Source organism: Oreochromis aureus, linkage group 13, assembly GCF_013358895.1.
Source record: "Oreochromis aureus strain Israel breed Guangdong linkage group 13, ZZ_aureus, whole genome shotgun sequence".
NCBI lineage: Eukaryota > Metazoa > Chordata > Actinopteri > Cichliformes > Cichlidae > Oreochromis > Oreochromis aureus.
Genome location: NC_052954.1, coordinates 22,891,356 through 22,906,199, shown reverse-complemented (window position 1 = coordinate 22,906,199; position 14,844 = coordinate 22,891,356). Strand labels below are relative to the sequence as shown.

Here is a 14,844-nt window from a genome sequence, read left to right as displayed (position 1 = left end):
CCTACATCGTCTTCTTTTCAAGTTATCACATTCACAAGATTTTCAGAAAACTTAACCTCTGACCTCTGACCTTAACATCAAGGTCACTGAGATTCAAATTCATTCACGATTTCAGTAAATTCAATGGTGTGAATTTGAAAATCCTAGATGACTTCCTTCTTGAGTTATCACATTCACAAGATTTTTAGAAAATTTGACCTGTGACCTTGACTTTGAGGTTAAGATCACTAGGATTCAAACGAGTCAGAGATTTTTAGTAGCTGTTCTTATGGTATCAATTTCAAACTCTTCCATTGCCTTGTTCACGGCTTGTCATCAACATGTACATGATAACGTGGTCCAATGTGTGGTGTGTGTGAGGGAGAGCGAGAGAAAGCCTGAGATAAAGGCCAGTCCAAATCATTAATTGAATCAAGCAATCTGACTGGTTATTAGCTGTGACATAATAACCATACACATCTAATTCTAATTCCTTTACAACCGTGGTCTCAAGGGGGGACCTGAAAGGATCTGGAGCAAATATTCAAGAGGTTTGCAAAATATATTCCCATTACTCAATGCATATGTACAAAATAAGCATAATGCATCTGTTATTACTTTCAAGTTATTAGTGGGTGAAAATAAATCGATGTCATTGTGAGACATCAATTTGTTATGAAATCACTCACTTCTGTCGAGGGCAAATAACAGTTCTGCATCATAAGACTATGACAGGCCATTGGTGAACAGTTATTGTTGTTAAGTGTCAATAATCTTCACTTATATTGACTTTACTGTTTGTCTGTAGCTAGTAAAATGTTTGCTTAACATGTAAATTAGTTTGTTACCACATAATGCAGTTCTCTGCAGAAAACCTAAAGACTGAAAGATGACATGCAGAGATGTGTAAAATGAAGGCTGACACGCATTGAAAAGCAGAATGAAAAACACTAAATGCACTGTCTTCTTTTAAGGAAAAATCAAATAAGCTACTAAATTACATGGCAATCGCCTTGCTCCATGTGCAAGCAGTCAGCCGGATCTATTTCTTTATAAAAACACTGATTTCTGAACATATGTTGAAAAGAAAAATGGTGTAAACTGAGCTGAATTGCTGTTATACTTAGCTAAGGTGCATTGTATGGCCCTTAGCTGCCATGAACGTTACAATTACATAACTGCATGGACTGATTTTCAGGTAAATGTAATCCAGTAAAAAACAAGTTATAATATTTACTACAGAAATGTAGCAGAGTTTTAACTATAAGTGGCAGAAAATAAAAGTATGCTAGTCATGCTCTTGAAAAAAATGTACTCACTTGCATCTATTGTCCCTCTTTTATTCATGTACTCACAAAAGGAAAGGATTTTGGCGAAAAATGCAGCTGATACACAAACAACACTGCCGGCTTTCATGGACTGAGCAGGACTCTAAAAGTGTATGAATGTTTTGCCCGTACACGTGGACTGGCAAAAGCACCGAAAAGCAAACATACACACACATACAAACTCATGTCCTGTCACTCTGCGCTGGACACATTGTTGAAGTGCTCGAGATAATAGCATTTGACAGACTGCTGGTGTGGTTGTCATGGGGATCTGATCTGAACAGCCACTAGCCACCACAGCAGAAACAAAACAGAGGGCAGGAGAAAGCACATCAATTCCCAGAGCATTGTCCAGGAATGTCATCTCAATTAGCAGATGAGACACTGTTAGGGGTCAGTGTCTAAGAATCAAATTATTAAAATGATGATGATTCAGATAGGAATGCGTAATGGAAGAAATTGGGTGTTGGTCATATAATGCGTGGAAAGAACAAAGTGTAGCATTGCTTTAGAAGCAGTGTGAACCTGTGCTTTAACCCAGATGCTATCAGCATACTAGCAGGCACTATTTGACAACTAAACACAGGTAGATCGGCAAACCTGAATTTAATGAAAACATCATTATTTTTTGCTCAAAATTAAATGTAATCCATTAAATAGTTATTAAGAAATTTCACTGAGTATGTGGTAGACCTTCAGACCTCCACTGACAACCAGAAATTCATTCTGCTTGGCTAAAATAGCTCAAATAAAAGGTAAATTGAAATGTGGACATTAATATGCATTTCAATCACCAGCACTCTTAGATTTCTTAGATTATTATTGTTTACATTACTGTTATTAGAAAATATGCTGTTATTACAAAATTAATAGGGGCAATTTTCTTGCATGTAGATTGTAATTTACCGCCTAATATTTTGTAGCTGGATAATTACTTGAAGTGCACCTACAAGTCTTAGAATTTGATGAAATATGTCAGAATGTATGGCCAGCAGGCTAAGTTTATTAAACCCCACATAATGCTAGGAAAGCTGAGGACTGAGCAAAGTATTGGTGTTTCACATGACGGCAGTTATGATATGTGGGCTATAAGGTAAAAGTTTAAAGTACACACCACAGATGCAAATCATTAGTTGGCCACATTTAAGTAAAAAAACAAAAAAAGCAGCAGCAGCTTGAATCAAGATGGCGCCGGAGCTTTGTAGACTAGGCTGTGCTGTGGATAACTGTGCCTGCTAAGCTGAACTAATGGTGTGACGCTGGGAGCCTCACTAGGTTGCAGGTGGAAGCTTCTCAGTGTGCAACAACCTGCGAGCTTAGGGAGTGTGTGTGTCTGATGAGCTCAGATGTGCGCAGCTTTAAACTAAGGTGTGTTTCTGTCTGTTAGGCGAATTAAAATGTATATCTAAAATATATGACAATGTACCCTTTGGAACAATTTCTGTTTGACTTTTATTATTGGATTTGCGCACTGGCACTCAGTCATAGCAAGCTAATCACTGAGACATGACCGCTTCTGGGAGAACGACTCCTTATTGTTGAGAGGGGCACCAAGCTGCAGGGGGACAATCAGACCGGCACTCTCAGTTACAGTTCCAGTCAATTTGGATGAAAATGCCACATCCAATGGTTGTTTGTTTAGAGAGAGTTCCCAATAAAGCTATGAGTCACGAGTGAATCACTTCACACAGGAGGAGCGATGACTGTGCTCCACCAGGGTCTAAATACATTTCTCTCTTTTTCTCTTTGTGAAGATAAAAGCTGACTGGATTGGCTTGGGCTCTGACTAGGGTTCAGATGACTTCAAAGAGAGGCGAGGGATGTAAGAGAAGGGGACAGAGAGGCAGAGGTGGAGGGATGTTTTACGTGCGGTGCTGTCGGTGGACAAGGGGTGAGAGTGCACGTGTGTGTCAGGGACCGTATGAGAGAGACAAAGATAGAAACTTAGTTTGAAATGGTGAGTATATGAGAAACATCAAAGACCTGAATCTGAACAAAAGAGGGCATGAGAGTGGGAGGGGAGACAGAAGGGGGAGATGGGAATGAAAGAAACAGAAATGAGAGGGCAAAGTGTGAACACCAGAGCCAGAGACAGTGATGGAAACTGGGATAAAAAAAAAGTTGGGACTGAGAGAAATGTTTTCACAAGTTTACACAGACAGAGAAGACAGAGAAAGTGCAAGAATATTTTTGAAGACCGCCTTCACTTTTACTTCAAGCTGCCAAAATACACAGTAGAGAAGTAAGGTAATACAGAAAATATGTTCTTATTTGTGTTTACTTTTTAACTCTCTTGATGAGCAAATGTAATTTTTGCTTTGGCGATGAGTTCTAGGCTGCTATGAAATATATACTGTTTGAAAATAGCATTCCTCACATGATTTTATTCTGCTTCTGCTGAATACTTTAGTGGGTGATTTGGGACACAATGACATTTACAAAAAAAAGCAGCTAAGAGTAATTAGTTGTTGGTGTTCCGGTTCAAGTATCACATACAGTGGCTTGCAAAAGTATTCGGCCCCCTTGAACTTTCCCACATTTTGTCACATTACAGCCACAAACATGAATCAATTTTATTGGAATTCCACGTGAAAGACCAATACAAAGTGGTGTACACGTGAGAAGTGGAACGAAGATCATACATGATTCCAAACATTTTTTACAGATAAATAACTGAAAAGTGGGGTGTGCGTAATTATTCAGCCCCCTTTGGTCTGAGTGCAGTCAGTTGCCCGTAGACATTGCCTGATGAGTGCTAATGACTAAATAGAGTGCACCTGTGTGTAATCTAATGTCAGTACAAATACAGCTGCTCTGTGACAGCCTCAGAGGTTGTCTAAGAGAATATTGGGAGCAACAACACCATGAAGTCCAAAGAACACACCAGACAGGTCAGGGATAAAGTTACTGAGAAATTTAAAGCAGGCTTACAAAAAGATTTCCCAAGCCTTGAACATCCCACGGAGCACTGTTCAAGCGATCATTCAGAAATGGAAGGAGTATGGCACAACTGTAAACCTACCAAGACAAAGCCGTCCACCTAAACTCACAGGCCGAACAAGGAGAGCGCTGATCAGAAATGCAGCCAAGAGGCCCATGGTGACTCTGGACGAGCTGCAGAGATCTACAGCTCAGGTGGGGGAATCTGTCCATAGGACAACTATTAGTCGTGCACTGCACAAAGTTGGCCTTTATGGAAGAGTGGCAAGAAGAAAGCCATTGTTAACAGAAAACCATAAAAGTCCCGTTTGTAGTTTGCCACAAGCCATGTGGGGGGACACAGCAAACATGTGGAAGAAGGTGCTCTGGTCAGATGAGACCAAAATGGAACTTTTTGGCCAAAATGCAAAACGCTATGTGTGGCGGAAAACTAACACTGCACATCACTCTGAACACACCATCCCCACTGTCAAATATGGTGGTGGCAGCATCATGCTCTGGGGGTGCTTCTCTTCAGCAGGGACAGGGAAGCTGGTCAGAGTTGATGGGAAGATGGATGGAGCCAAATACAGGGCAATCTTGGAAGAAAACCTCTTGGAGTATGCAAAAGACTTGAGACTGGGACGGAGGTTCACCTTCCAGCTGGACAACGACCCTAAACATAAAGCCAGGGCAACAATGGAATGGTTTAAAACAAAACATATCCATGTGTTAGAATGGCCTAGTCAAAGTCCAGATCTAAATCCAATCGAGAATCTGTGGCAAGATCTGAAAACTGCTGTTCACAAACGCTGTCCATCTAATCTGACTGAGCTGGAGCTGTTTTGCAAAGAAGAATGGGCAAGGATTTCAGTCTGTAGATGTGCAAAGCTGGTAGAGACATACCCTAAAAGACTGGCAGCTGTAATTGCAGCAAAAGGTGGTTCTACAAAGTATTGACTCAGGGGGCTGAATAATTACGCACACCCCACTTTTCAGTTATTTATTTGTAAAAAATGTTTGGAATCATGTATGATTTTCATTCCACTTCTCACGTGTACACCACTTTGTATTGGTCTTTCACCTGGAATTCCAATAAAATTGATTCATGTTTGTGGCTGCAATGTGACAAAATGTGGAGAAGTTCAAGGGGGCCGAATACTTTTGCAAGCCACTGTAATAAATATGATGTCCAGAAAAATGATAAAGTCCCAAAACTATATCCAAATCACAAAAAATAAACTAGCATATTATAAAATAACCACTCTGTGTTATCTGTCGTATAAAACAACAGGAAATAAAGAAAATGCTGTAGCCCTGCCCTTAATCGGTTGATAATGAATCGTCAAATATTGTACACTAAATGCATCTCGTAGTTAAGAGGTTTTAGAGCAAAATATATAACCAGCTTTTATACTTAGGAGATGCAATGTGGGAATGTATACATAGTAGACGGTGAGTGGGAAGGAGTGAGCCTTCAGCAGAAACAACCGGGGAGTGCGTTAGAAGTAGAGACTGCATGGAAACCGTTTAAAGATGGTGTTTGTAGCGATGGAGGGTCGAGAGAGGAGGGGCACAGATACAAACAAGAAGAAAGGACGGACATGCAGAGGTTTCACATGGACAGACAGACACACTGTGACTATAGAGAAATCAAAGAATTCAGATGTCAGCTTCACTGTTTTGTCCTACATTTTAGCCCTCTGTTTTTATTTTCTCTCTGGCCCCATTAAACCCATCACACCAGAGATGGCAGTGAATTAATTTACAACTCTGGGGCACTCCTGTAATCTGTATCTAAATGTTGAGCTGGAATTAAATGACGAGACAGAAGCACTGCCTGAGTCAACCTCTGTCTTAATGCCCAGGCTTCCTTGGACCATTATATAACCCTAACAGACAGGCCTAAAGACTCCAGCTGTGGCAGACGTATACAGAGAGGAGCGCTTAGAGCAAGATGGGCCTAAGTTTCTGCTCACTGATCTTTGCAGTGCTTTAAAAACCATCACCTTGCATCAAATTAAATGTTAGGTAGCAAATACAGCTTTGTGATTGCAATAATATCTTTTTTAATTTATATGTGATAGCTATTCATGCTGACTAGCAGCCTTTCTCTACAGTGCCAAAAAGTCTGATTTGGATGGTTTAAGGGTGTAAGAAATATAGACCTTTGATACTGGACACCCAGGAACATTCTGTGCCCTCAGCCAGGTCACCTACAACAAAAGCAAAAGTTTCTTTGTTGCCAAAGTAAAATGAGAAGATTGATTTTCTGGAAAAGATTAGCTTTCTTTAGCTGAGATTGTAAAGATTGTAAAAATCTAACATCCTCACTCTAAATCCTGCCCGAAAAGTGATTTTGTGCATTTCACACAGTGTACCCAGTGTCATTTTTTGTTACTGACATTTTTGTGCCTTTAGTATTTTGTTTATTACAGGCAAGTACAAAGCCTTAACCCAGTATTACTTTATATTGCAAAGCAATTTAATGGTTTCAAAAAAGCCTTAGTTCGTAGCTTTGACTAAAACAAAGCTACGAACGTTTAAGAGGCATCACACGCTACTTTTTAACTCTAAGGGATATGACATTGATACAGTTCATAAATATCATCATTTCATGCTTTGAAATGACTCATTATGAGCCTCACAAAGCCACTGCTGACACAAAGTCAAATATTTCATTACATTTACATTAAATATTTATATGAAAAAAAATCTCCATGTCCACTAATCACAATTAGGCACCCACCAGCCTGAAAATGGAAACTCTTCGTGACTCTTCTTTTCTACAATTCTTATTTTTCAATTTTGCCACAATGGTGTGAATTTGTGCTATCGACAGCTATGGAAGCACCACTGAACTTAAATCTTTCCCTCCAGAGCCTCGTATAATTTGGATCAGCAACAGTTCCAAATGGTATGACGGTCCTTCAGCTCATTTAGCTTCTCTCTTACACTTACATTGCCTCTGAGCTCTGGTTGTGGGCAATACTGGGGCTGGACCCAACAGCTTGAACTCATAAGGCTTGGGACCATCATGGTCTCTACCAGATTAATGTCTGCTTTAGGGGATTCTGGAGGGGGGGAAAGTCCACCACCTCGAGAGTCCTCTGTTGTAGAGGTGCCTATGTGATTCTGTGTCACTCTCTATTCTAGCCCGGGGATGTTATCAAACAGCTTCTGCCTCACAAATCTATCCATCCTTCCTCAATTCTTTCCTATTGCTCTCTGCCATTTGTCCTTTTCAAGCCTTTTCAGGGTTCAATATTATCAACATTATTATAGGGACCAGTTTAATAACTAAAAATGTTGACCAGTTGCAAAGAACTTTTATGAGAACTCCTATAGCATAAGAGACAAAATACAAGCCGTGATATTGCCACCTACTATGGATATATATCCTCTGTGTGCCTTTGTGATTATTTATGACACGTCTCCTTAACGAACAAAAGTTTGCTTAGGGAGAATGAACTATTCACATAATCCACCAGTTACTTCTGGTGTTTGTTGAATGTACAGTAGGAGTTTTCACCATCCACAGCATGGCTTTGTGGATTAGCTTCCTGTTGGACAATAAAATAACAAAACTACTCTACCACCAACTGTAGCAACTGCCAGCACCTGTAATTACCTTTTATTTACAGACTTCAGCAAATACAGGAGAATTGATTAGTTTGATATACAAAGCCATAAATGTCAATTTTCCACCCTAAAGTGGGGGCCAAACACCCACACGTTTCCTCAACAATGTTTGGAAAAAAGAACGTGTGTTTTCAAACACAGGAAGTGAAATTGCCTGGTTGGCAAGCTGACATACGAAGAGCCCTACTTCACACACAAAGATTTCTCTCTGATCTGGCAATTATAGATCATCCCACCTCACCCCCACCCCCCCTTCGCTCGTTCCCCGGTCTTAGTGATCTTCTGATTGCAGCCTGAGAGAGACAGGCAGTATAAGAACCCTTCAATCTAGCTCTTAAGTGAGAAAATGCTGAAAATGTATTCAGTTCCCTCTGCTTTATGACTCATGAACAATGTAGGATGGTTGGGAAATTGTATTGATAACAGGGCATGCTGATATAGGGCAGGTTTAACACATGCAGCTTAGAACGAAATTGAAAAATGCGTTCCAGGGAGGAAATGAATTTTCAGCCATCTAAACCAAATTTTAATATGTATGCCTTTGTTTGTTACCTGGCACTTTGGGTTATAATTTTGAAGAAATCAGATAGACCTGATCAAACACACCTATTATTAAAAAGAAAAATTAAATGCATTTTACATGTAGCATTTTAAATTATTCAAAGCATCACACATATTCATCAGTCACTTTATTGGATATTATGCTCCTGATTTTGTTCCTATTCGACAGATCTGAGACACCAGTACCATAAAAACAGTGGCCAACACCTCGAGAGGGTTAATAATGGATGCAGTTCTGCATCATGTAACACTGCTCTATTACTATTGTGGTGCTGTGATGCAGAACAGAAGGATTGTCTTGTTCTTGCAAAATGATCTCTCGTATACAAGCACTTAATCAATTGACAAATCAATAGCACGCACTAATATCTTTGCCCTATTTGTCATTTCTGTTTGTTCTTTACTTCATCACCGAGGCTCACTAAGTGCAGTGCGGCATCAACGCGCTATCACAAAGTGTAAATGACAGAAATCTCTGAAGCATAAAACAGAGAGAAAGTGCATAAATACACTTGTAAAGAAATATTCACAATAATTTTTGATGTAACTATTATTTGAAAAGAAAAGCAATTTTATCATCTGTTGTAGGCTAAAGCTATTTTGGAAGTCGTCTATTAAAACAGAAAAGCATAGTTTGGTATTTGCTACATAAATGCTGATCGAAATTATAACCGTGACACATCATGTAGTATTTGGTCATGTGATATGAAACCAGTGGTATGACTCTGTTGTGTGATGATCTGAACTATACATAAAACATAGCGCAGAGAAGCATCCAACTGATGTTCTTGTATTTTTTTTAAAGCAGCCCAATATAAAAGTCCTGTTACTGTGTAGCAGTAACGTTGCAAAAACCACCACGTTTTACTAAATACTAATTACTTTTAAGTGACACAGTCTTAACATAGGCAGACACACAGGCAGCAGAGTATAAAATGTATCGGCTAAAGGTTAAAAAAGTGAGAGCTGCATGTGCTTAATGTAAAAAAAAAAAGACAGAAAAATACAGTAGAGACTTGGCGGCTCTGCACAGCAATAGAAGCCAAACTGGCTGCTGGAAGAACAATTACTGGATACCCATCGGCAGCTTAGATGTAAATAAGAGTGAGCTGGTGCCTCAGCTGTCAGATACAGCACAACAGAGACAAGATCAGGCTTCAGTATACTGCAAAACTTATGTAATATTAACCATTTATTTCATTTTGCACTGAGTTCCAATAACGAATGACTCATCATTCATTCATGATAGATAGATAGATAGATAGATAGATAGATAGATAGATAGATAGATAGATAGATAGATAGATAGATAGATAGATAGATAGATAGATAGATAGATAGATAGATAGATAGATAGATAGATAGATAGATAGATAGCACATTCACAATAAACTATACTGTTTTCTGATTTCTTGTGTACTGCTCCCTTAATTACAGATTTCACATACATACTCACACACACATACGAAGACACAAACACACACAAAGCTCTAGCTGATGAGAGATAATGTTCCCTCCTCATACCGAGTGGCTGTGAACCAGAGCTGTTTTAGGCTCGCATAAAAAATTCAGAACTCTCTCTTAGCAACATTCGCCCTACATAAAGAATACACACATGCTCACACACACATCACAGTATCATTTATGCAGTACACATGTGAGCAGAAATGAAAATACACATATTGAGAAAACCCAGGAACACCTCATGATATCGGCCTCAATCGTTTTATGTTTGAGCAGCAAGACATTAAAAGGGCTATTATACACAAGGTCCCACACATAGCATTTATTTATTATTTACTGACTCTATTGATTAAACATTTCATTGGCGTTTCTGATACACTGGGGACTTCTAACATTTTACTTGTTAGTGTTTGCTTTACATGCAATCAGTGGTTGTGTAAGATTTCGGGGTCGCTGTTGCCAATAAATCAGTTTATCATAAAGCCAGCTGCACATGTTTGTGCTTGTATTTCTGCAAGTATTTCTGTGTGCATGCTTTTCAATTTTCAGCACATCCATGCATGCATCTAAGCAAGGCGTTTAAGTGCATGTGTCCTTGAAGAAAACAGGCATCTCTGCACACATCTCCACAATGAGCAGGTCAACACCTCGGCTCAACCATCCATTTTCATTAGACGCTAATGACAGGAGTGGAGGGGCGGATGTGCCAGAGAGAAAGATTGAGAGAATAAAAAGGATATAGTTATGCTCCCTGTGGACTGACTATCAAACCACTATCTCCTGTCATCAAGCATAAAACTCCCTCTGCTCAATTACATAATCCTTCCACATCCATACACTACTAGCAACTGTCAAGCAGACATGGCTAGTTGCTCACTATCAAGATTTTATTAAGAGTTTTTATTATGTATTTATGAGATGGATGTAGAAGAGGTCTGCGGAGGAAAATGGAGACTAAAAGAATGTTTTCCACTTGAGAATTTAGCTCATCTCAGTGTTGCCCTCTCAGTGTGGGTTGCAACACCTCTGCCAAGTCATCTCCATCTGAAAAGCATTTAGGGCGCCTGTTCATCCTGGCATTATCCGCATGTCTATACAGACAGTGCTCCTCCAGTTCTAGTTTGTGTTAAACCCACTCTAGAAACAGGACTTCGTCCTTCCTGCCTTCAACACAGTCTTTCGTTCTGCAGAGTATCTAGGTCAGTTGATGTACAAAAGCAAACTGTGACCATGTGTGGTCAAGTGGTGTGAAGTGAAGAAGCTTTATGACTAAGATATCAGTCTGGCCAAAATAAATAAATAAATAAAACAGCGTGGTCTGAAATCAGTCTTCCCTCATTATGTTGAAAAAAAGAGATAATCTAAAAAACACAAAGTTTAGCTGCTGAATGTATAGTAAAAGCTCCCAAATGAAGACACACACTAAGGTTGCTTATGTCACAGAAACATCAGAGTATAATCAAAGAAACAGATCAATATCAAGAGAGCTGAAACAACATAACATGGAACTAAATAGATGGAAAGACCTCAAATCAATATTTGATGCACAAATCAGGATGTGGCTAGTTTTCCATGCATTGGCATATTGTGATACTCTGACATGTTGAAATGAAATTTAATGACAGACTTCTTCCCCTGTCTCCACAGACTGAACTGACAAAACTAGACACATTCACCCATCCATCTCAATTACCCTCAATATTTGGCCTGTTTAATGAACAATCTAGCTTCTGAGTCTGTCATCTTACTTTGGGAAGTTCCTAAATAACAAAGCACTCCTTCCTGCTGCAAACATCGCACCACATCCAGCAAGTCTTCACCCACACCGGCAGTAATACTGCCTTGCACGCTGTGAGTGCTATAAAAGACCGTCAATCCATGACACCATGCTAAGCGTATCCTTTCCATGGTGTGCAGAGGCTATTGCAGATAGAACAGCATTTGCTGATGGGTGAATAGAATGAAATGAAGACATTCACTCCATGGTTGAGTCATCCACAAGTAAGATGAGAAAATTATCACTTCACTGGTGCATCTGAGAGAGCAAAGTGAAACAAGCCACTGTTGTTGTATATGTTTAATCAATTTGCAGGTCACTGTGAGTTAAAATCCAGCAGCACTTACATATTAAGCATTGGATTTTGCTTACATATACAGCAATGTTTAGCAGAAAAACATCAGAAAAATCCAGCTATTAGGCAATGGCAGTGCCACCAGGGAACAGAATCCTCTCCTGGTGGTAGCAAAAGCAATTTTCTAAATGGCTTATTTGTAGGTTAATCTTATATCTAGCCTTACTGTTTTTGTTCAAAGCAAAGGAAACATTGAATCTAAACCAGTGCACCCAAGGAGCAGTGCACATAACCTTTCATATCTGTGTGTTGCAATATAATATAAGTGTCAGAGTTTCTCTAACTTCTCTCTAACTGTAACTCAGTTCTCAAAACAAACATGTTACCTTGCCTGCAGATTATTATTATTTCATGTAACTGTTTAATGGCTAAGCAGTGCTGGATCAAGATGTCTCAACAGTGTGACAGTTCACTCCAAACCCTCTCCCAAGTGTTGACGGTAGTAGCACAATGAGTAGAGAAATACACCAGTGCAGCCCATTAAAAGCCTGGGCTTCCTTTTTTCTTTTTCTTTTTTTAATGAATGTAAGTAAAAAAAAAAAAAAAAACCAACAACAACAACTCCAATGTGTATGCAATAAAAAGTATTATTCTACACTTGATTTCATGTATGTTGTGAGAGAATAATTGAATGTACTTTCAGTGTTCTCATTAAGCGTTTGTAACATCTCAATCCTAAACCAGCCATACCACAAAAACATTGTCTTGCCATTAGTGCTAGCAACTGCCACTGCTTGGCTCATCATTGAGTAAATTGATGCAAGAGAGACACACATGCTTACACTCTCCCTCACACATGCAGACTAAAAATAGCAGCTGCCTTACCTTTCTGTACACTATCATGTTGGGGGACTCATCTGCTACCCCATTGGTCCCCTGCCCACTGCTGTTGGTCTGTGCCATGATCCAGCTAGTAAATCTGCCAGAGGAAATGTCAGGTGCTCCTGTTGTGGACAGAATGGATATTTTGGCTCATCAGAAGAACAACGAAGCCTAAACGTGACTTATAATTACCTTTGCCAAAAGAGAGCAATTTACACGCCTGTGGTCTGCATCGTGTTTCAGTGCATTTGATACTTCAAAAGGGAACAGATGTTCATTGCTCCAGTTTGGCTACGTGTTTTGACATTTCACAAGGTCTCACAAGGACATTTTTAAGAAAAAGGTGGTTGCTTTAACACAAAGTGTTGCTACTGGTGCAGTACACATTCCTACTGAATGGGACAAAAGTTCAACTTGAAAAGCAATGATAGGTAAATGGAAGGACTAGCCTACTATCACTCTTGCCTCAGATGAATTCGCTGTGCAGCACAGTCTAAAACGGCAATCACCTTTGACCGTTTGTTTACATCGGAGAGTTCTTTCACGCCCTACATGGCACATACTACGGATGCATCCTAAGGTTGCAATAGCAAGATAAGGTGAATTATAGACCCGGACCGTGACAGTGGTAAATGCAGTAAAACAACACACCGTCCCTGGAGGAGGCAGGCTACTCTACAATGCAGCCTGGATACGTGCATTTGGATGTAGCAGCCATAGTCAAAATGTGCAAGACTGTGCAAGTGTAATGGATATGGTATGCACATTAAAGCTTCATCATTCTTTCTTCCCTTCACGACACCCACACGACATCCTTGGGAGGTTTAGTCTGCAACACGAACAGCGAAGTCATGTAACCCGCTCTTAACATGAGGCCGTTGGCTCTACTATATCGGGCTTTTCTTACCACAAGCCACTGCCCGTTTCAGCACCTTGGACAGCTACCGCTAAACGCCCGCGTCCCTTATCTTCTTGGACGCCGCTTAAATACACAGAAAACACAGCGACGTCGGTCACGGGAGGAGAAGGGGGGCGCTTACCTGAAAAAACACGCAGCCCGCTGTAGGACTCCTGAATCCTTGCAGGGATGGAAGCCTTGTCCTTTGCTTTCAGTATGTCAACTGGCAGACATAGGAATGCGAGGGGTATTCATTGGCAACGTGAGGAGGCAGACATTCGGCGGACACTTGGTGTGGTACAGCTCTCTGTCTCAGTCTCTCATCTCCTCTTTTCCAAGCGGTGCTCAGAATCACGGGCGCGCCACCCCGGAGCGTCGAGAGCGCGCATCGATCTATGACCAATCGCGTGTGAGGAATAAATTACAACCCGTTTTGGAGACATACAGCTATTTTTTTTCAAGCAAAGATTGTATTGCTATGCACTGCAGCGAAATGCTCATTGCGAAAACTAGGACAAGGCATCCTAAACCGACAGCTTATTAATATTGTTACAACTGCAATCTATAGCAAAGGTCATGAGAGGACACTACAATTTTCTGTGCCATAAGAAGAAACTCGTTTAGCTGTTGTCCCAACTGAATATGAACAACTGAACAAATACCATTTAGCCCTGCAGTAAACACAAGAATTATACAGTGCTGAAGTAGTCATATGCCTTATGATACATCACAAGTGTACCATGAAGCGTTGTTGTGAGGTAAATGAAACCATCCTGAAGTTACATTTATATTAAAGTCTCACTATTTATATTCCAATACCAAATAATTAGTCTATTTTCTCTTTATACTGTCACTTTTACTTGCAATAAACAATAAACTTGGACTACTAAAGTACATTTTAAGTCTTTAATTAACGCATACGTTTTTGTTGACATTTTACAGTTCATACAGTATAAAAATAAACTGAAAGACGAGCTGGCAAAACTAAAAGTCAAACAAATCTTGAACAAATCTTGTGCTTGTCTGGGGAGAATGAAGTATGCGAAACGTCGAGGTCAGCTTAATTTCAGGCAATCATTCATTTTTACAATACCTTTGC

At 39.9% G+C, this 14,844-nt stretch overlaps 1 protein-coding gene across 4 annotated transcripts in view; it reads right to left on the bottom strand.

Moving 5' to 3' along the window:
- Positions 1 to 14,059, bottom strand: part of rgs7a (regulator of G protein signaling 7a) — a 54,980-nt gene extending 40,921 nt beyond the window's left edge. For all 4 annotated transcript variants that reach the window (XM_031742213.2, XM_031742214.2, XM_031742216.2 and 1 more), the window contains exons 1-2: positions 13,888 to 14,059; positions 12,851 to 12,969 (exon numbers count right to left, since the gene is read on the bottom strand). In XM_031742213.2, coding sequence (XP_031598073.1) covers positions 12,851 to 12,928 — 78 coding nt within the window. In that variant the 5' untranslated portion in view covers positions 12,929 to 12,969; positions 13,888 to 14,059. The remainder of the gene's footprint in view (positions 1 to 12,850; positions 12,970 to 13,887) is intronic.
- Positions 14,060 to 14,844: the final 785 nt, after the last annotated feature.